Here is a 23,714-nt window from a genome sequence, read left to right as displayed (position 1 = left end):
CTCCTCTTTTTCAAAGGTCAGCCTTTCTGCAAAAGTCAGCTTGGGCCAGAGTAGCTAGCTGATAGCTGTTTAGTGGGTTATGTGAAAGCAGTTAGTGGTCCTATTCCAGTTCCTAACTGGCCTACTTGTTCACAGATTCAGCAGAAAAGCCACAGACTGATTAAGCGTGAAACTGAACGGCGAGACTGGTGCTTCCAGGTCAGCATTGAAGCATGTTGGCAAGGCAGTGTGAGGAAGTGTGCAGTGTCCCTCACATGTGCAGTGGCTAGATGCGTTCAGACTCCAGAACTGTTCATCTAGCACCTTTCATGAGCACGACATTCACAAAAGGAAAGATTTTATAAATCCAGTAGCACCTACCCTTTTTAAATAAGTAAAGTCAAAGGTGTAGGAAAAAGTTGTAGAGCGATGTAACTGGATGGGTGGAGGGAGATAGGCATTGAAGAATCTATTTCAAACTGTAAAGAATCTTTATATAACATTGCTTACATCTTTATCTGGTTCCCACATGTCCTTGTAATTTAAGAAACCATCCTACTGTTAACCACTCCTGCTTTAAAAAAAGCAACAGAACTATGTTAATGTACTGTAAAATGAACACCATTTAAAAACTTTATTAATCACACACAGTAGTTAAATATATCATAGTATTTGTGGGATAATGAAAGTTATAGTAAAGATAAATACCACAATGCAATACACCTTAATTTTAATATTAATCACTCTGTAATTTGTTGCTTATTTTTTAAAAATGTAGCTATATAAGCCTTCTCCAATATATGTGTTTTTCAGTCAGTATACACTGGTCAAAGGTTACATTGTTTAAAGGTGTGAGAAGTCTCCGAAGAGTGTATAAGTTGAATGACCAGTAAACTCCCTTCTGTGTTATTTCTTCTTTCTGACATTTATATTATATTACTGTGCTACCATATAGTAATTATATTGTAGTATATCATCTGTTATTCCTCCTTCAGATCTGTCTTTAACCTGAAGCAGTTGTTTTAGCATTAAATCTGACATCAAGGACTTCTAAAAATCCCTGTCATCTCTTTATTATCACTCTCTAATACTATCAACAAGATACATTAAGCAGTTCCAGGGGAATTGATTTTTGGCTATTGCTGACAGGCCTTTGCTCTAGATTTGTTTGTGCTCTTCTGTTTGTAGTCTTACTGTTTCCGTTTGCTTTTACTAGAAATCTTCAAACATATTACTGTGTTCTGATTCTGTGACTGGCACTTTGCTTACAGTAAGCTGAATGAAACTACATAAGTAGTATCTGGATATTAAATACTTTTCTGTTTCTCATGATTTTGCTAGGTGCTGAGTGCCCTGAATTGATGTCAGTAGGAGCTGAGGGTACCCAATACCGTGAAGGCTCTAAATTGGGGGAGAGGGGGAACCTGACGTGCATATAGAGTTTATCTTTTAATTTTATTATTTAGTGCACTGTGCACCTTACATAAAGACCCTACAAGATAGTTTGAAAATATGTGTAAAAAATTTCAACAAATCTTTGTATTTTCACGTGTTTGCATGCATCTTATTTAAATACATACGTACAAGAAAACTTCTTGCAGAAGTGCTTAGAGCCTGATTCTGCCAACCTTACTTAGGTAGAGTAGTCCCTTACACATCAGGTAGCCTTGCTGAAATCAACAGGACAACTTTCAGAATAAGTTACTCAGCATAAGGGTGGCTCTTAGTTTTCTGTTTATTTTGTTGAGAGAAATCATTTGATTTCTCTTGTAATGTTTGTGAGATGCAGATGAGCATAGGTGGGATTTTTTTCTAACATTGCTTGCAGTTGTATTTTATTGGTGGATTTCTCTTTTCCTTCGCTGTGACCTGTGAATCTCAGAGTAGGCTGTCTGCCAATTTTGTGATCTGCTGCCTGCTTCAAAATGGAGGCAGGAAGGTATCCATTTTCATCAAGAAGATGACAGTGCTTCAGTCTTCCTGACCATCTGGAGAGAGGAACTTTTTAATCAGAAACAAAAAATTGAGGATTTAATATACATATATAATATATAAATTTAGCAAAAGAAAACTCAAAGTTAAACTATACCTTCTGAGTGCAGACTTCTTTTCTTTTATGTTGTTCTGGTTAACACAACAAGAAAATACAAGGACTATTTTTGTAAAAAGCTAGTTACAGAACTCTCTGGTGTATTAGTAAACAAATGTAAGTAAATTAGTTTTTTGGCACACATACTAAGTTTATTGCACACACAAATATAATATAAAAAAGAACGTTTTTTCCCCCGATGCACACACATGCTGTGTTGGTGGTCTTGTGTAAATCCAGGTTTTTAACAGTGTTTTCAAGCTGCTCTGCAAAGACCTAGTAACATGGGAATTTAATATCCCAAGATATGTTTATAATTTTCAGTGCCCTTGATAGTGCTGTTTTCTAAATTTCATTTTTGCGTTTAGGGAACAAAGAGTTCGACTTCTCCACACTGCTTTCATTTTTGTCCTTAAATATGTGAAAACTGCATACTTTCATATAATAAATCAGTATTGTTTCATGTTCTCAATTCTTTCAAGCTCCGTAAGATACCAGGTCCAACATATGTTAGTTGTACAGTATATTTACAGCTAGAAATGGTTTGACAAACACCTCACAAATATTCTTGTCTAAGGCTGGAAAATGTCAGACCTACGTTTCTTTTGAAGCTTAAAATTTATTTTCTTTTCACACAAATGCTGAGATTTTTGTATTCCAAAAGAAGTATTGTGTAATGTTAGGAACTGATTTAGACTGAACAAGGTAAATCTTGATTATTTAATTCCTGCTTCTTTTCTAAAGCAACATGCCTTGAAATATTTCAGTCATTGCTGAAGGCATACTAAATTAATCCTTTTTCCTTAGGTTTATGCCCCGTCAGCAAGCACTGCTGACTACAATAGGGATTCACCAGGTTATCCATCCTCAAAACCAGCAGCCAGCACTTTTCCTAGCTCCTTCTTCATGCAAGGTAAGATGCTACTTTCAAAGAGAAATATATTGTGCATACATTTCATGTATATATTTATTGACATACGTGTATTAGAGACATCATGGAATATCATCCTGTGCGCTGTTATGTTACCTTTAAAATGAAGACCTGTAATGCATAGACCATTGTGGCTATGAGCATCTTGTTTGATCCTGTAATGAAATATAATAACTTATTAGATTCTGATCATTTGAATTATTTTAGGCTTTCTTTTCAAAGAGTTTGTGTACATGCATATATTTATTAAATGCTCATAATATGCATGGGTACTTTGTGTATAAATCTGTGTCTGTGTATGAGGGAGAGAATTTATTAAGTGTATAATATTTACAGTATACACCATAAAGTGTGTGTATGTAATATATATTCTGTATTATAGCAACTTCTAAATCTGTTTTTAAATTAACTACATAGTGTCTCTCATTTTAAAATGTTAGTTTTTACACGTTCACTGTTGTATATTAATAATGTATTTCTTGCAATTATTCATACTTATAACCCATTGAAATAAAGTTTCAAGTAACTTATTAGTTAGAAGTCCTGGAGTGAGTCAGTGAAACAATCATTTTAGAAGTGTACGACCCACGTTTTCCCCTACTTAGGGAATAATCAAAGAGCCTGAGAACCAGATTCAGGCCATGATTCTGTAAACAAATATGCATCTGCGTAACTTGATGCACATCTTGATATGTTCTCAGCTATTTTCTGCTAAACATGTGCAGAAGTGTTTGTGGAAATGGGACTCTGATTTCCTGGGGTCCCTCGTCTGCATCCAAAAAAAAAATCTGATTCCATCTCACATCACTTTTAATGTGGCACATGGAGAGTACAGGTCTATACTTCACTTCCACTGAGTGACTAGACTAAGCCACTGTGATCAGAAAGGAGTATTTCCTGCTGTGACCTATAGTTTGTTTATATTACAGATAGGGAACATAAAAGTAAGGATGTTCATATCTAGGATTTTGGTTTTGTCCTATCACCAGGAGTGCTGGAACAATTTGTATAGTGGGAGTACTGAAAGCCATTGAACCAAACTGTAAATCCTGTATATAATGGAAACCACTTCAAGCCGGGGATGAGGCAGCACTCCTCGTTCCAGCACCTATAGCTATCACTATGTTTTACATTTCGTTTTGGAGTCAGGAAGAAAGGTAGAAGCCTAGCAGAGTAGCTGTGCAGCAAGCACAGCAGGAAATTGGAGTAGATGTAGCCACCTGACAGGCTGAGCTGTTGCCTTAAGATTAGGAAAAGAGCATTCATCAGGCTTGGATCTCAGCTATTTATGGAGTCAAAGGTTTGTAAGCTGCTCCACCACATCTGACTGTTAGAAGCAACAAGTCACCATATCAGATGCTGCTCTTTCTACTTCCCAAACTCACTTGTTTCTGCCTTATACCTGTGTACTCCCAGCAGGGAATTTAATGCAGCCCTCTCAATCAGTGGTAGTGCAGTGGTTCTGTATTACCCCTCAAGAGAGAGAGACCATTACAAAGGGAGACAAAGATAAGAGAACATATGGGCTTGGCTACGCTCGAAACTCCAAAGCGCTGCTGCAGGAGTGCTCCCGTGTCAGCACTTTGAAGTGCAAGTGTGGTCATGGCTCCAGTGCTGGGAGAGAGCTCTCCCAGCACTGCAGGTACTCCACCTCCCCGTGGGGAATAGCTTACAGCGCTAGGAGCCGCGCTCCCAGCACTGGGGCAGTGTTTGCACTGACACTTTGCAGCGCTGTAACTTGCTGCGCTCAGGGGTGTGTTTTTTCACACCCCTGAGCGAGATATTTGCAGCACTGTAAAGCGCCAGTGTAGCCAAGAGTCCCATTCCATCAGTTCTCTGGAAGATGATTGGTTTATGCTGCAAAGACCTATGCCCTCTCCCTTGTTGAGTCAGAAATTGAGGGCGTGGGATGTAAACAATGAACCTGTGATCTCAAATTTAAATTGTGAAAATTCACAGAACAACCAATTATAGAATTGAATAAAGGGGAAACCAAAAGAATTCTATACAAATTAAGCATTTGTAGAAACTAAAAGAGAAGGCTAACCTTTCTCTAATTTTTTTAACAATCTGTTAGAGATTTGTTAGTGATATAAATCTCTGCTAAATTGGGATTCAGAACACCTATGAGAAGGTTATTAGGCTTTGTTAAGTGTTATGAGACTGTTCCATTAAGGAACAAAAAATCTTGATCATTATAGATTTACTCCCAAGGATCTAGTTAAATGTAAAAAGTGTGGTTAAGTAGGCTAGGCACTCCTTTAAGTGTTTGACTTGATTTAGGTGATAACTTCTGAAAGTCAGAGATGTAGCCTGTATCTCATTGTATCACAACTGAGTCACCCAGAAGGCATAGGAATGTTTGGTGCAGAAATACAAAACGGCTTGTGTATTTGCAGAGGAAAGGGTATGTCTACATCTACAATTTTGCAGCGCTGGTTGTTACAGCTGTATAGGGCCAGCGCTGCAGAGTGGCCACACTTACAGCAACCAGCGCTGCAAGTGGTGTTAGATGTGGCCACACTGCAGCGCTGTTGGGTGGCTTGCAGGGGGGTTCGGGGAACGCGAGAGCAAACCGCGGGGAAGGAGACCTGCTTGCAGGGGGATTCGGGGAACGCGAGAGCCCACCGCGGGGAAGCAGGTCTCCTTCCCCGCGGTGTGCTCTCGCGTTCCCCGAACCCCCCTGCAAGCAGGTCTCCTTCCCCGCGGTTTGCTCTCGCGTTCCCCAAACCCCCCTGCAAGCAGGTCTCCTTCCCCGCGGTTTGCAGGGGGGTTCGGGGAACGCTAGAGCAAACCGCGGGGAAGGAGACCTGCTTGCGGGGGGGTTCGGGGAACGCGAGAGCACACCGCGGGGAAGGAGACCTGCTTGCAGGGGGGTTCGGGGAACGCGAGAGCACACCGCGGGGAAGGAGACCTACTTCCCCGCGGTTTGCTCTCGCGTTCCCCGAACCCCCCTGCAAACCGCGGGAAAGGAGACCTGCTTGCAGGGGGGTTCGGGGAACGCGAGAGCACACCGCGGGGAAGGAGACCTGCTTGCGGGGGGGTTCAGGGAACGCGAGAGCAAACCGCGGGGAAGGAGACCGGCTTGCGGGGGGGTTCGGGGAACGCGAGAGCAAACCACGGGGAAGGATACCTGCTTGATTACCAGAGAGGCTTCCTCAGGTATGCTGGGATACCTGCTTATTCCACGGAGGTCAAGAAAAACGCTGGTGAGTGTCTACACCTGATGACCAGCACTGGATCACCAGCGCTGGATCCTCTACACCCGAGGTTTGACCGGGTGTACGGCCAGCGCTGCAAACAGGGAGTTGCAGCACTGGTAATGCCCTGCAGATGTGTACACCTCCTAAGTTGCAGCGCTGTAACCCCCTCACCAGCGCTGCAACTTTGTGGTGTAGACAAGGCCGAAGTAATACCTCTCTAAGAACCAAAACCTCTTAATGACACACCAGATCACCTGTATGCAGGAAGTGTCATCATTCAAAAGTTGTTAGACCACTCTAAATTCAGATTTAAACCCTCATAGTTCATTTTATTTTGAAGCTCATATTTTGTCCCAGCTGAAATTTGTAGTAACTTGAAGTATATGTATTTAAGCTTGTGATAAAATGGCAGGAATAAAACTTTAGAAAAACTTTTAGCATGAGTTATGTGACTGACTTGAAATGATTCAAGATGATACTGTTACTCGCTGTTGCTCAGTTCAGCTTAATTTTTTATTAAGAGCATGCTTTTATGTTAAATTTGTGTAGCCCTTAGGAGACAAAAAGACAATATACAGCACTCCTTTTATGACTGCTGTCTTGTAATGTAAGCAATTAACCGACACAATGATACATTGCATATGCATCAAGCCCCATTAGGACAGTTATTTTAAAGTTTACAGGAAAACAAAACAAAACAATTATATAACCAAGATTTATGGCCTTCAGAGAAGCCACATTTTCTTTCTTTTCTACAGATGGTCATCACAGCAGTGACCCATGGAGCTCCTCCAGTGGGATGAATCAGCCTGGTTATGGAGGAATGTTGGGCAATTCTTCTCATATTCCACAGTCTAGCAGCTACTGCAGCCTGCATCCACATGACCGTTTGGTAAGTTAACCTTCTAATGCACATGAGTACATGTATGGAGAGAGAGAATACATAACGGCATGATGTGGGACAAAGGGTTTATTGATACTCATTTGGGATGACCTGCATAAGTCACTCATAGCTTTGCCACTTGAGAAGAAAGTGCCCATACCAAGCTCATGTCATTAAGATGTTTTTATTGACCCACAGTGTAATCTCATGCCACATATTTTACAAAATAAGTATCTGAGAAGTAGTGGATTATACATTTATCCATCTGCAAAACTTGTTACCTTAGTTATCATTGTGCAAACCTCTAAAATTACCTAAAATCGTTTTTCTCTGGAAACTGTTTCTATTATAAGGTCTTATGTATCTATCAGCGCTGGAAGCATATAACTTGCATCAATGGAAAATTGGCAGCCAATCTTCCTATCAGGTAGTATAAAACTCCTGGTTCTGTCCCTGAAGAATCATAAGATATCAGAACTTTACACTATCCATTCTACATGATATACCAACATAATTCTGGAGAAGAAGTCAGGGTGGAGGATTAGGAAGAAGGATGTCATTTCTCATAGGTTGTTCCTTTAGTTTAAGTCTCAGTGGAAATTAATTACCTAGTGAAATGAGCATAGTTTTATATTTATTACATGGACATCACTACACATGAGATTTGGACACATGTATGCACATTATTATATATATTACATTTTCCTCAACTTCCTTTGTATTTCTGAATTTTTAGATGACTCTGTCTATTCCTTATTTTGCAAAAATATTTTTAAATATTTTAATAAATATTAGTGGAACACCATACTGTTCCTTCATTGCCTTGTCAATACAGAAGCAGTTTGGTAGGACTAATTCAGACTGTGATATTTAATTGGACCAAAAAGAGAACTGCACAGACATTGGGAGTATTCCCCTAACATCATTGCTGAGCTGATGCTGTGCACAAACAACAGAATCTTGTCAACTCCCACTGCATTAGAAACACAAGGGAAAGTATACTAGGCAAAGCAAAATGACAAGACTGGTGAAGAGAGATGCTTTTCCCCCAAAAACTTGTAAATTATCTCAGCTACCGAGAGAGAAATTTTTTTTCTAATTTATTTCCGTGTGACCATCATAGGTTCAACTGAGACACATTATTGGGTTTAGATTCAGATTTTACTTATCAGAGACTATGAAAAAGGAGCCAAGGGTACTGAAAAGATAGATATTGTTTTTAGGTGAACTAGGCTAAATTTTGGAGGAGTTTGGCTGTCCAAAAAACTTAACATAGACTTCTTTTTAGCTAGAAAATGGTATACTTCTTCTTGTAACTGAATTATCTTTAGGGGGAAAAAACATAGGTTTAAAATACAGATTAGTGAATTTAGTTTTGTGAACTGAAAAAAGTAGTTCAAGAAGTTCACAAAACATCAAACTTCACAAGGTTAATAAATCCCTAGTTACAACCAATATAAAATAGAAGCTCAGACATGTCTATTTAATGTGCATAATGTGGGCACCGAAACAACCCTAACTCTTCCCTGTCGTGAAACAGTGAGGAAAAAAAAAATCGAATGTTTCTTTCAAAAAAAAAAAATCTAATCTGGGACCATGCGCTAATATTCGTTAATAATAAATGTATGGTTCTTGCATGGTGTCATTACATTACATAAGGTTGTTTGAATGGCCTTGTTTCTTTCAAGTTTAACCCTAACGTTAAATCTTTGGTTGATAAGGCTTGGCTTTGGGATAGTTACAACGTCTTTGATAATGGTCTGTACTGTAAATCGATGATAGGTACTCTCAACCTTAACACCTTCCAAATGTAGTTTTTATTTGGGAATTACTATTTGGCCTAATTGTCAGAGATGGTGAGCACCGAGGGCTAGATTCACTATGAAAATTAGGTGTGGTGACATGCAGCCTTGCCAAGCATATATTTTAGGTGTCTAGAAAATCACTGTGATTCAGAAAGCATGAATTAGGCTTTCAGGCCCCTTATACGATAAGTGGAAGGAGATAGGAACCTCAAAATGGGAATCACAAAAGCCAACATCTTAGGTGACACTCCACCTACGCTAGCCAATGGGAGATATCAAAGAGAGGGTTTCTTTCTCAAGCCCTACTCTTCTTAGGGAGATAAGTGCCTAAATCCAGGCTGCAGGGAGGTGCCTCCCCCTGGGATTCTCATCAGCAAACCCTCCATTGACCCATGGGACTCAAGTCATTTTTGCAAGAAGCAGGCAGGGAAGAAGAACAATGACTTTTAGCTCAGTAGTTTGAACACTCACCAGGGATGTGGGAGGCCTTCAGTTCAAGTTCCCTCTTTGCCTGAGGTGGGAGAAGGCATTTGAACAGGACTCTACTACCTCTCAGGATATTCCCTCTGTTTGTCCTGTTGAAGCTGCTCCACTCTGGATAAAGTGGGGCAGCCCCAGTAACCAGTCCCCCTGCTCCAGTAACTTTTAAAATTACTAATTCACAGTTCTTGTGTGGGGCTTGAACCGGTAAGTGAGCTCTGAACATGCTTACAATTGGGCCCAGTGGGGGAGTAATGCAGAGGAGAGCCTATTTTCCCATCTCTCTGGGGCTGAGCTGTCCAGATGTGTAGAGTGAAGCAGCAGTGTGTGTGCGTGCTCAGAGGCAGAAACATAAAACACCTAGGGAAAATTTACTGCAAAAAGTTTGGTGCTGAGCTAGGTTAGGCACCTACTGTGTTCGGCGGCAGTGGAGCAGGGGCTTTATGGATCCCAGTGGAATATAATTCTGGGATTTAGGCACCTAAAGTGGCAGTTAGGAGCCTAAGTCCTTTTATCAGAGGGGTAGCTGTGTTAGTCTGGATCTGTAAAAAGCAACAAAGAGTCCTGTGGCACCTTACAGACTAACAGATGTATTGGAGCATGCGCTTTCATGGGTGAATGCCCTCTTTGTCAGGCACATGTGAATCCTTTTGTGAATCTAGACCCCGGAGCTCCCATTGACATCAATGTGAGTTGCAGGTGCTCAGCACTTCAGAACCTTGGGTCCATATTATTTATTGTCCTGCTTTTCTATATGAGCAAGGTCTTCTGTGCATAAGGTAGCAAGAGGGGAGGCATTGGTATTTCAATTGGTGCCCTATATGATTTCTACTGGGACAAAAGTGGGAAGTCAGCACTTTTAGTATATGCAGAGACTGTTGAGGAAAGCCAGAATAACTTCACTTCAAGCTGCACATATATGTAAAATCTCTTGAATTGTTAGTTAACTGGTGATACTGCAGTGCCAATACAGACAGCACAAATAAATAGTTGCTGTTTCTTATTTCTGTTTTCTCATGAATTATATTTTTTGTTTGTTTATTTTAATAGTTGCTTAGAATGCAGAGTACAATTTCCTCATCAGATTACATACATTTTAAGGCAGATCCCATGTTTGTGCTAAACTATTTGGTAGTATCCCTTTGATGTTTTTCCCTCTGAGAAATGATAAAATCTTACTTGCTGATCATGAAGCAGCATTTCTGTGTGGGTGTCATGGAACAGAACTCAGCAAGGGTCATGACATTACTCAGATTTAGACTATTACCCTAAACAATCACTGTTTACTGATTTGTGAGCAATGTGGCAAACTCTCTTAACCCATGTTAACTTTAGCCTCTTGGACTATGAGTTGCTATCCTAGGGTGATTTATGTGTGAGTCAAAGCCTGAAATCTTTATTCAGTCTTTACTCAGACAAAGCCCCTGTTAGACTCAGTTGAAGTTCTGACTGCGTAAGGAATGTAGGTTTTGGCTATATAACTGCATGATGTGTTTATGTCCTTGTAACTTCTAGGTAGACAGAATCCAAGTATTTGGTACTTAAGTATCAAAAGTACCATAAAAGTAAGAGAATAATAAAAAATAGAGAGACAATTTTGTGGCCCAAATCCTATTTTTGGCCGTCCTGTGCTTGGTGTAGGACCCCATATAGAGGTAGAGCACAAAGATGGCTTTATGCTACTTTTATATTCCCCTGAACCAGGGGTTGTTTTAATTTATTCCCTGTTCCCCAAGGAGCCACTGCAGCAACCAGGGATTACCAAGGCATAATGATACCCTCTTTTTCTTAGGGCTTGTTTGCACATACAGACCACAAATAGACCTGCCATCAATGCATCATCCATGGAGTCTTTGATACTTTGATTCACCAGCTTTATAGTGCATACCCGAGAAGCAGAGGTAGACAATTTGGCTCATTAGATCAACTAGTCTATCCCGGTGATGGCTTGTTTCCATGCAGAATATATTCAAGTGCTTTGTCAGGTCTAGTTTTAAATTTCACAAGGTAATGCAGATTCTATAACTTTCTTCAGGAGATTGTTTCTCCAACTAATAGATATTACTGTCACCAAGTTTTTCCTTGTATGCAGCATACATTTTCTTTCTTAATTTCATCCTATAGTATCAGAGTTTTTGAGCCTTACTGCATGGATATCTGAGTAGAAAAAATTACTCATTCCTTTATACACATGACAACAAGACCTGCTCCTTTAGGTGAAATACTGTAACAATCCTAAATTAAGTGATCCAGACAGTCCGTCTTTCATGCTTTATTATTTAAATTGTTCCACTTTTTATACTTTCTGCTACAGAGCTACCCATCACACTCCTCAGCAGACATCAATTCCAGTCTTCCTCCGATGTCCACTTTCCACCGTAGTGGTACAAATCATTACAATGCTTCTTCCTGCACGCCACCTGCTAATGGAACAGACAGTATAATGGGTGAGTTGCAGAGAGATCTCCGTATGAATATGAATACAGCATTGCTCTCCTGACATCTCATCTGCTTTGGTGCAGTATATTGCTACTGAACCTTTCTGTTTTAAGAATTTTTTAAATTTATTTCCTAATATATTCGATACTTTAGAAGAAAACTTTCTTCCAATATGTGTCCAGAAAGATTATAAATATAATAGAAATGGGTTTTAAATAAATATATGGTACCTGACCTATTGCCTTCCTTACTCATATTTTTAAATATTTTCTCTTGGTTATTTAAGTGTCTAAATATAGCATTTAATTCTGTAAAGCACTTTGGTTTAAAGTTTGTACTGAAGACACTACACAAACTAGACGCCTGATGCTATTGGCTTTGAAGTCGATGGGAAGTCAAATTTTATTGAATTAAGCTCCCCCTTTAATTGCATACAGTTCCTTGTGAACTGATAATTCACTCAATATATTTTAATGTTCATCCCCTTCAATTTTTTATTTGATTTCCACACAGTGTGGTAGAAATCAGTGATGGCAGCATGTTTGTGTAATAAGAAGAGAGCCTTCTTTTCTGATGTTACTGATATTTTTGTAACAAACTCTGTAAATTAATAGCATACATCTGTATACTTTCTTAAATATTTGGCATATTCTGGTTCAGACTTAAATACAGGAAATAAAGAAATATTGGCTTGCCTGTATCACAAAGAACAAATAAAGCTAATTAAATACTTGGTAACTAGGGAACACATAGTTTGACACATGTTTCAGATTACACATGATTCAGTATAAAATGACTTTAAGCAGGACTAATGCAGTAAGAATGGAGGGTGAGTTCAAGTATTAACACATGGGCATCATATTTTTCAAGGTCTCTAAAAAAAGGAAAAATGTAATAGTATCTTCTTCATTTATCACTCTCTGAGATAATTGTATCCCTTTACAGTATAGGATTTCTGTGCTCAATCTTCCCATTCCATTGAGAAGTCTTCTTTTACAATGAGTTCCTTGCTTTTTTGTGAGCATGACATACACAAATCATTATCTCACAAAGAGTCCGATAGCACAGGATTTAATGCATCGAACTTCTGTGCCGGGTTTTGTAATAGCCTTAAAGATAACAATATAGGGGCTCAGAACATTTGAGGAATGGAATTTGAATATATTTCGTTTTGAATCCAGTCTTCAGGCCCTAAGCAGACAGTTTCTGAATTGGCCACCCATACTCACATTGACTAGTAATTTACTACTGCAGCAGGTCAAAATTTTCTAAATTTAAAAATTTCAACTAACATTTTTTATGACAATTCAGTTTTGCACTAAAGCCCTAAAAATTTGCAACAAAATATTTTCAGGCTTTTTGACCAGCTGTACTTACTATGTGGCTAGTCCCATTGGGCTACCAAGCAAAATCAGGTCCTAAGAGATTTTTGTGATATTTAATGACCAGCAAGTGCTTGAGTATCCTTAAAACATATTCTTGACAGCAAACAGAACTATTTATTGCTAGTAAATTCCATATATGTAGACACTTTTGTAATTAATATTACTTGTGCAGTTAAGATCAACTGCGTTCAGAAGAAGACTTGTGATCTTTTTTTAACTGCATTGGGTAAAAGAAATTTTCTGAATAGAATACATGACAACATTGACTAGAAATGATTTTTAATCTGATGCATAGTATTGCCGAGGACCAAAGATATGCAATTTTTAAGCAACCAGTTATTAAGATAAATTTAGTACAGTATATGCTAAAAATTACTTCAGAATACCTGTCTGATTCATGTATTAATCCTCCTTGCTGCTTTGACTTCTAATGACGTTTCTATTACATGATGCATTGCAATATACAGTTTTTCTAGTAGTAACTTTGTGTGTGTTTCCCCTTGAGACCTCGGGTTCACATTAATTTTGCTATTAGAGCAGTCACATAATACTGCATTTTATTTTTTTTTACGAGATTGTAAAGCTTCCAGATCCAGTGAAGTGATGAACAGTCACATAGCTCAAGAGGAATATGAATTTTATCCAATAATGTTAATACTTCATAGTTTGGGAACTCCATCAACTATAAATATCAAGTTGAGCTAAGTTTTCTTTCTACACAAAGTTATAACTTCCATTCTACCTTCATATTAAGTGCTGTCCAATCAAAAAGAGCATGATTTTATAAGTTTGGATTCTAGTGTAAGATGTCTGGATTCTTTAATGGAATGTTTTATTATAGATGTGCATCCAGTGTCCTGTCAGTTACATTGACTTGGGGTTCTAGATCTAATTATAGCTATTGAGATACAGGTGCCTGGGAATTTATTCAAAGAATCCAAGATTTTCAGTCTGAATCACAGAAGTTAGAAATGGAAAAGAACTACTTCATCATCTCGTACGTCCCACTGCCCGTACAGGATTGTTCCTACAGGAACTTGGTGAGAGGTTTCTAAGCAGTTAAGTATTACATTGTGTATATATATATAATTATATTTATATATATATATATTCTTCAGAATAGTTAGGGACCCACACCATTAATCCATCCGTCACTGGGTAGAAAAAGTCGTTCATATTCTCTTTATTATATTAGCAGAGGTATGTTAAGTAGAAGTATAGCTCAAAATTAGAGCAATAACATTTGCTACTCATTTTCAAATCCAGTTGTAAAATAGAGGAGTCCTAAGCTTCCAAGCCACCATTTTCTCCCTCATCCTGCCTAAGCTTGGTCAGAGTATCAAAGGAGCTCTACCTTCCTCAAACAGAGTCAAAATCCATGGACTATAGCATTTCCAAGATATCAATCTCTTCATTCTAGCCAGCCTCTCAAACTGCAGTAGCACCAACGTCCTAGCAGTCTAAGCAATGGCCTTTACTGTTGGCAGGGCAAGGAAACACCAGTGAAGTTGTGTTGTCACTTAGCAATCTATTAGCAACTCACATGCATGTTAGGTCTGCATTCTGAGATAGATATTTGTATTCAAATCAATCTAATTTGGGGAAAATAAGAACTGACTCAAATTTTTGTCCATCATGCTAACTGAATCTAACTCTTTATTAGGTTCAGAGTCATTTGACTATTTCAGCCAGCGAAGCCCAGACAACAAGTATTTCAAACAAACCATCCACCCCTAAATTTCAGTGATAGCCTCATACCATCCCCATGTCCAGAATGCTTTCATCATTTGGACCTGTTAATGATTATAGAGACCTAGCAACAACAGTAACACTAAACACTAAAATTGAAAACTTTGTGAAGATACTTGTGCCATTCACTCTCCTTCCATCACACGTCATTCCTCCTCCTTGTCATTCTGCTACCTTTGCAACTATGTTTCTGCCCCTGTACTGACAATCCCAATCTGATTTGACTAAGGCTAATCTGCACTACAAACTAGGGGTAGGATTCCCCTGCTGGTGTACCCATACTTGTGCTAGCTCAGAGCTACACTGCTGTTTATACTCATACAAGCTTGATGAGAGGTAGTGTATATGTATGTGAGCAGGGGTATCGTTGTCTGGCTATGCCGAAAGAAGGACAGGAGACATTTGACATGGGTTTAATCAGGCCGCAACATTATTATTAGCTGTCTGGGACTGCTCAGCAGATGAAAGTGTGCAGTGCAGGTAACCCCATGTTTATTCCGTAATTACCAAGGGGGCTTTTACCATCCAGGTCTCTCAAGCGAATCCATTGCTGGGACCTTACCATACCTGGGGGGGCTCCCACGAGCTCCCCCTCTTTTTCCCTCCGGGTCCCTCCAATAAATCCATTGCTGGGACCTGACCATCCACCACCACCCGCTTCATAGGAGGGTTAAGATGGACTATAAGAATGGGTGGATGGCTCCTTGCTGTACCAATCATAGGTGTCCCCAACTGGCCCTCGTTCGTTCCTTTAATGAACACCTCTTTTTTAAGTCCTTCTGCTTCAGTCTTGGTCCATGTGAAAAGGAAGGCTTTAGACACTGTGCTGCCCCTTTTAAACCTGCATTCCCAGGGGATGAGTCAGTAACCATGCTGACCCCTTTTTGCAGCAGTTTTCATCTCCCCATCCCCACCTGCCACATCTCCACTAGCCATAAAGCACTGTTCCATTCACTCGGCCAGCCAGCCAAACACCCCACCCACACCCCCCCAATTAAAGGTGCAGGGCAGTCACACACCTAGGTCATAGTGTGAATGTAGCCTAAATATATGCGAGAGAGTGCTTTGGGCCTTCTCAGGTATACACTGGAACTACCAATAAATGCCAGCATTAATTTAAGTTCCAGTGTATATTAGAAAAATATATCCATGCTAAAGCTCATACATTCATCAAGATGAACTTGCAAGTGTAAGGATGAAAACAGGGCCATAAGGATAAACATTCCCTGTCTTCTCCCCCTGCTTTCCCGTTTAGAGCAGGAGCTTGTCTTATTTGTATGAGGAGCTTTGTTTTGGTTTGGTTTCTAACAAAAGCCATTCTTGACCAGGTGTGGTTTTATTCAGCTAGCTAAGGGCAGTACTTTTAGTTTTGGATCCACATATAAATGAATCAGCCCCAATGTTTGTTTCCCCAAATGTCTGGGAAAACACATTCTTAGGGGAATTTTTCTTGTGATCCCACCCCAAAGCATAGCACCTCCTTATTTTTCATATAGCATTTTTCTATGTAGGGCACCACTTAAGATACCAGTGGTGGTTCTTTACAGAAGTTCAAGTTACATACCAGCTGTTTAAGCATCCTAATTTCATTGCATACCAAAACAATCAAATAAACCTACTTCATGTATATCTTCAATGTGTAATTAATTATATGTAATATATTAAATTTTCAATAGTTACTTTATATTTTAATGAATGAAAAAGGAATAAGCTTGTTAGGAAAAGAACAATAATGCAGGTCATCTGCTTATCTGGGATGCCATGAGTTAACTGCTCCTTTCCTCTTGTACAATTTGGAGTCTGTCCTACATCTAGGGATTGTCAAGACAATCTCTCTGAGCTTGGTCCTTTTACCCCTGAAGTCCATGAGGCTCAATGTGCTAAGCTGCTGTCAGACCACAGACCATACTGAACCTCTTATTAGGATCTTATGTACTTCTAAAGCAATTAGCCATATCTGTTTTCACTTATTCCCCTAAGGGTAGAGATTTTCTTGTCACCCAAAAGTTTCAATCAGCACTTACATCACCATACCAGCTAAACAAAAGATTAGTTTACATTTAAACAAAATGCTAATTTATTTGAGAAATAGAAAGAAATATACAATAGCCCAATTTATTTAGAGTAATCTCAGGCCTGATCTAACACTTAACCTAGCACTTAGGTCAATGTAGTTATGTTGCTATGGGATGTGAATTTTTCACACCCCTGAGAAATGTAGTTAAACCAACATAAACCCTATATTAGACACCACTAGGGTGACAGGGGAGTTTTTCTGTCAACCTAGATACCGCCTGTCAAGGATTTACTACAGTGGTGGTAAAATTCCTTCCATCACCGTAGCAAGTGTCTACTACAGCGCTACAGCAGTGTAGCTGCCATGCTACAGTTGTTCCACTGACGCACTTGTAGTGTACACACATCCCATTTACTCTCAGACTATGCAGTTTTCTCTTTCAGGAACAGATCTGAGTTCAAAGTCTGGATGTGTCCAGTTTGATCTCTTGGGCAGAGTTATCTGTCAGTTCCCTTACCTTGTTCACTTTCTCTACTATCTCTCATAGCTGTTAGTCTTCAGAGTTCTTACATGCAGTATATAGGAGGAATTCCTTTGTTCTTAGTAATAAGTAGTGTAATACTGGGAACTTAGTCAGAGTATGGTATCTGTATATGCAACCTTAATCCTAATCACTGGGTTAAATTCTCTTAAAGGATCTGAATAGTACAGTGTGACTCTGAGAAACTACTCTCCTTATATGCAAACGGTTCTTTGCTGTTAATAAATGGGATTTCCACACATGTGGAGACAGCAAACTGTTGGAGTTTGTATTCTCTGTGAAGATCTGAAAGAAGAGTTTTCTGATTGCCTTTTTTTGAATTAGAGAATCACTTTCTTTAAAACAAATATCCAGAAGAAAGTACAGAGTATTTAGGTTTTGATTTGTTTTATAGTTTACTTTCTGAAATATGTGACTCAATTTCTAGATGTCAGTCTGAAATTATTCAACTTACAAACTTTTAGGTTAGAATTTACAGTATTTACATTATATTACTTAAACATTTATCTCTAATTAACACCAGGACTTCTGTTTCTTTGACTTTACATTTTTTGTTGTTATCTCTGAGTGTAAATACTTCCTACTCTCCACTGTGATTCAGAGGAATAAATCCTAAAATTTTGTATTTCTTGCAGACCTAATTTCAAACTAAGCTGAGATCACAAATAAACAACTATTGCCCTATACGCTAATTTTTTCAGTGTACAATAATGAGTAAAAATATTACCAGAAAATAAAGCAATCGAGGATGTATGTGCCAGCAACACTAGAGAAACATTTCTAAATTAATTTAATCAAAATCTCCTTCCGCTAAAGACATTAGCCGTTGAAAAGGGCTTTAATAGTGGGGAAAACATTCAGATATATCTGAGTTAAAGATAAAACCGTTGACATTTCATGTGTAATTACCAGAACTGTATTTTTTGGTACTGCCGTGACAGAAGCAGAGGTGTCACTATGCTTTAATACACTGAGATAAAGAGCGGTTCTTTCTAACTTGATGTTTTCTTACCTAGTCAAGTTAAAATATACAAGCTATGATATTTCCACTTTAATTATATCTTCCATGTTGTCTAGGAAAATAGACTCAGAATACTGTTCTCGTTCACACCAAGCACTCTTTTTTTTCCCCCTGGAAATGATTTCAGTACAGAAAGAGGCTCAACCTCTTGGAGGCAGAAACAACTCCTCTTTTGATAGAGGGAACCATATAGAGTGCTTTCAAGTTTTATAGTGGAGTTAGGTAACATGGCAAGGAAGTAAGTATCAACATTTTTCATTTGGAGCACTTAGGCCTCCAGTTGGGTAGAGAAGATCTTTTTCTGGTGAAGGAGCTACGCTTCATAAGGGAGATTAGGCATCGTAAATTGGGGATGATGCTCTTTTTAGATGCAGGAAGACTTCCCTTCTGTGATTTTGCTGCTCGTGGGAGAGTGAAAAGAGACATCCTCTGTTTCCCCACAAAACCTAGGCTACAGCAAATTGCTGATGGTACACAATATGCAATGCATGTCTAGTTTATAATTAAGGCTTACTCCCCTAACGCCCTTCTGTACCTCTTATTTACTCCTTCAGGGAAGTCATGATTATGGCATGTTTACTCATGATGCAATCATCATGATCAGTTGTTGTCATGCCACAGTTGTTTCCCTAGCTGTGGGCTTTGATGTCATAAATACAGGTTGATGACTTCACTGAGTAAGCAAACAAAGGGAGTGAGTGTGAGGCAAAGATCCAAACATTTGCAATGCTAGTTCTGTTTTGTTTAAGTATTCCATTTCTCTCACGTTTTCTCTAATATGAAAGTTTACCTTTAATGATCAGATGTATGTACGGTACATGAGTTTAAAATTGCTCTTTGGTGTTTTTAAGAGGATTTCTTACTTTGCTGCTTTACTGATAGTTGCTCACCTTTCATAGTAGAGCAGGGTAGATGCAAACACATTTCAACTATTGCAAATACTTAGAGTTTTAGAACATGTGCTACATATTTTGTCTATCTGGCATAATGACTAAATACTTATCCCATACATTTTCTAGTACAAGGCTATAAGTTCCCTTCTATTATGTGGGAGGAGGGGAACCAATGGACATGAAAGTGAGCAGAGGATGCATGAGGAAAGCAGTGTCTCTACATCATGTAGCCTATGGAATTTCCAGGACAAGTCCCACTGCACAATGCAAAGTTTCAAAAACCCTTCTCCTTGAGAGGAGAAAGAGGAGGAAGCATGTGAGTTGAATCAGAAGCGACACCAAAAACAGGGAGCCTATCTGCAGTATATTTGTACCACAGGTTCTCAGACTTTTGTACTGGTGACCCCTTTCACACAGCAAGCCTCTGAGTGCGACCCCCACCCATACATTAAAAACACGTTTTTATATATTTAATACCATTGTAAATGCTGGAGGCAAAGCGGGATTTGAAATGGAGGCTGACAGCTTACAACCCCCCATATAATAACCTCGTGACCCCCGAGGGGTCCCAACCCCCAGTTTGAGAACCCCTGATTTATACTAACTGCCGTGAACAAAATTTCTCTTCTCCACCTGTTTTGAGTGTCCAGTAGATTTGTACTGTTCAGTGCTTTTAATATAGGGAAGGTAGTAACACCATAGATTATTAAGATTGTCCTACAATTCTTACCAGACCCTATTTTCAGTTGCTTATAAAATTGCCAAGCTTTAGCCTTTCTGGCTGAAATTTCCCAAGTCAGGTATCTGCCTCAGGCTGAATTTTTCTTGAAAATTTCTTCCAAAATGCTTCAGCTGTTTCTGAGAATGAAGTGAGAGAAGAAACAGTGTTTTTCCCCTTTTAAAAAAGGTGTAGTGCCCCCATACCATGGAGCACAGACTTGGAATTTGGCAGGACAGTGGCCTTTTTGTCAGGATTGCACCTTTGGCTTTCCTTGTGAAAATCTACCCAGATTTGGCCAAATTATATGCCTTTTAAGAAATCACACTCTGAATGTGCTCAGTAGAGACTTCTTAAATTTTAGAAGCTAAATTCCCTGATGATTCCATCCACACTGGGTGTGCTCCAGCCTGTTGCTGAGCAGGACTTTCGCTGCAGTTTCAACTCTGGATTTTGTGGACTATGTTGGACCTAGGACTGGGCAGCTGAACTGAGAGCAGGGAGTCTCTCCCTGCTGTGCTCTCAGTGACCTCCCTGCTGGGCCTAGGAAGCATGGAGTCGGAAGCTGCCCGATTCAAATTCAGAGGGGATAAGAGATAGATCTACAGGAGTGGACGGAGTAGATTGAGACCAGAAGCAGGGAGAAGGATAGGGAATGGAGGCTGGTAGGGGTGAGGGAAACTAGGACAGGAAGTTGTCGGTGGGGGAAAGAAGACTGATATTTAGAACTACCCAGGCGAAGGGAAGCAGGTGAAGGGAAGGGTAGGCAGGTCTGATGAGGATCAGGTGTGAGAGACAGAGAACTGGAAGTGGCTGCACAGACACACTGGGGCAAGGTGGGGAGCTACTGGGATGGATGAAAAGTGAGATTGGAACTAGGAACCTGTGGGGATCAGGTATGTGGCTAGGGGAGAAGATATTGGAGGTCACTGTGGGGAGAGAGACAAGTTGAGTGAGGAGCTGAGGGAGTGAGAGATTGGCACAGGAGGTTTGGAGGCATTGAGACTAGAACTTGTTGGGCATGGAGCCTGGAATTTGTATGAGAAACCTGAGGAATGGAGACTGAGGCTGGCTAGGTGACGAGAATGGGATTGGGTCGAAGAGCCAGAGGTGGGGAAGAGACAGGATTAGGACAGGGTAGATTGTATGAGACGGGGCAGAAGGTGATGCTTGAGGAGGAATGGGCAGAACAGTCTGTGATGACTAGAACACACTCCTCTGCAGAGCCTGTGACTCAAGATTCCTGCAACTCATCATTCCTCTAGTGTCAGCAAATATTTGTGAAACCCACTGGCAAATTGTCTCATTCCCTTGGTCCACATAGAGGATGACAACTTACTGCTGCTATTTTTTACTTTGTTAGCTTAAATGGAAGGTATCTGTTTGATGGATCTAAAGGTTCCAACTCTCCTGATCAATCATGCAAGTGTCAATATGATGCCATATGATGGAATGTATTTTGTTTTGGTTTTTTTGTTTGCTTGTTTGCTCTTTTAAAACCCTGGGAAATTACACAGAAATGCTATATTAAAGAACATTATTAAGGTTGCAAAGTCAAGCACTCAGAAGTTAGGACATACCAGAATTAAGATTGCCTGTTCAACCTAAATCCGGTCCCCTTGTGTGTATGCATAATGATACAGTCTTTAATTACATGATCACATACTAATTTTTTTCCAGAATCCCTGCTTCATTCTGTGCACAGGATGGGCATGCTATGTGGGTGGAGCAGGGTTATGAGGCAGTGAATGAGGCTGTTGTCTGCAGAAATGCTGCTTAATTTGTTGCAAAAGTTGAAAGATATGTAGCGAATGAAGGAGGGAAGAAAATGTCTGGTGTCACAGTTAAGGCAGTTGAATGCTGCCCTGAAGAATTGGATTCTATCCCTGCCCATGCCACAGAATTCCTATGTGATACTAGTCCACTCACTTAAACCAGATTTTCCACAGTGATCATTAATTGTGTGCTCCTTATTTTCTGGGTCTGATTTTTAGAAGTGCTGAGCACTCGCAGCTGCTGTTAACGTACACTTACTTTCAGAGTTTTGTTTTGAGCATATGTGCCATATTATGCTAAGTGCACTGAAAACTCAGGTCCTGGGTGTCTCAAATTGGGCACTCAAAATTGTTGGATACTTTTGACTTTTCTGTCTCTGTTTCTCAGTTCTCTTTCAGTAAAAAGGGGATAATAGTCCCTCATCTTACAGGAGCATTGTAAAAATAAATGTATTAATATGTGTGAAGCATTCTGATATTGCAGTGATGAATGCCATAGAAAATCCCATGAGGAAATTAATAATTCTTTCTTCAAAGCAAGGTCTAATAGCCCGCAGTAAACAAGGCAAAGGGCCACACATTGAATGAAGAGAAAACAAAATCAATAGCTGTTCGTTAAGTGAGCTATGTCCAGCCTATGCACTGAATGAGGCAGAAATACTGTGGAAAAAATAGTATGTGATCATGTAATTAAAGACTGTTTGTTATCATTACAGTTGCACAGGCAACTGTAATTCAGGAATTTCCTAACTTCAGAGTCCTTGATTTTGCAACCTTAAGAATTTAATGCAAATTTTTTGCATGCAATATGTATATACAGCATTTATACTTCTAAGAAGTGCTTTGGGATTCTTGAAGAAGAAAGGTGCTACAAGGTATTAATTTGGAATGATTTAGAATGTAAATATGGTAAGCTTTCATTGGTAGAAAATATGATTATGTACTAGAGGGTAAAGAAAAGCAGCCATTTCTGAACAAAAGGCTACATATTACATAGGCTTATCTGGTTATGAACTTCATACCTTTGACTATTCTTTACTATTGACTGCCATTCATTTAGAAAACATAAAGCCATATGGTCAAGTGGTATCAAATATGCAATATATTTGAAAAACTCCAAAGATGTCAAGTTTATATTTTGTCACCAAAATTGTAATATTAATATGTTTGATATCTACCTTAGCAAACAAATTAATGGCAATTAAAGATTAATGTGATGTAATTAGCATTATAATGCAATTAAATTATGAGTAAGTGGACCAGGAATAGAAAACTCAGATGTCTCACAGCCTGTTTTTACACTCAATCTTTTGTTTTTCAGCAAACAGAGGAAGTGGGGCAGCAGGCAGCTCACAGACTGGTGATGCACTGGGGAAAGCACTTGCCTCTGTAAGGAAATATTTACTTTGGTTTACACGTTTATCATTTTTGAAGTGTGAACTTTAATCAGCAATGGATGCCTGGATTTTAAGAAGATGAACAGCAAACAGGAGAGATTTGATTTCAGAGGTCATCAGCGTTGAGTTACTATCAATTGAAATATTTAATGATCGATGTGAAATTATGTTTTAAAAAAGTTTTAGAGTTAATTTTATAACAGAAAAGAAATTAAATGACTGGAAATCTTATACCGTTCATGGGCACTTAATGACTAGGAGCCATGTCCTTCAATCTTCCACACACTTCACTTATCAAAAACAATGGGAGGGAGGTTGCCTAAAAATCAGTGGTAGGTTTGGTTCTGTGTTATCAAATGATCTGTAAACAGAATTCATCTAGATTTTCTTTTGCTTTCAGATTTTATAT

The 23,714-nt window shown here is 39.2% G+C and overlaps 1 protein-coding gene across 18 annotated transcripts in view; it reads left to right on the top strand.

Annotated features, from left to right (window-relative positions):
* Positions 1 to 23,714, top strand: part of TCF4 (transcription factor 4) — a 327,533-nt gene that overhangs the window by 267,620 nt on the left and 36,199 nt on the right. For all 18 annotated transcript variants that reach the window (XM_050944685.1, XM_050944689.1, XM_050944686.1 and 15 more), the window contains 4 exons: positions 2,876 to 2,981; positions 6,961 to 7,094; positions 11,685 to 11,817; positions 23,230 to 23,297. In XM_050944685.1, coding sequence (XP_050800642.1) covers positions 2,876 to 2,981; positions 6,961 to 7,094; positions 11,685 to 11,817; positions 23,230 to 23,297 — 441 coding nt within the window. The remainder of the gene's footprint in view (positions 1 to 2,875; positions 2,982 to 6,960; positions 7,095 to 11,684; positions 11,818 to 23,229; positions 23,298 to 23,714) is intronic.

The sequence above is a fragment of the Gopherus flavomarginatus genome, chromosome 3 (assembly GCF_025201925.1).
Source record: "Gopherus flavomarginatus isolate rGopFla2 chromosome 3, rGopFla2.mat.asm, whole genome shotgun sequence".
NCBI classification, from domain to species: Eukaryota; Metazoa; Chordata; order Testudines; family Testudinidae; genus Gopherus; species Gopherus flavomarginatus.
This window is presented reverse-complemented; position numbering and strand designations above follow the sequence as displayed.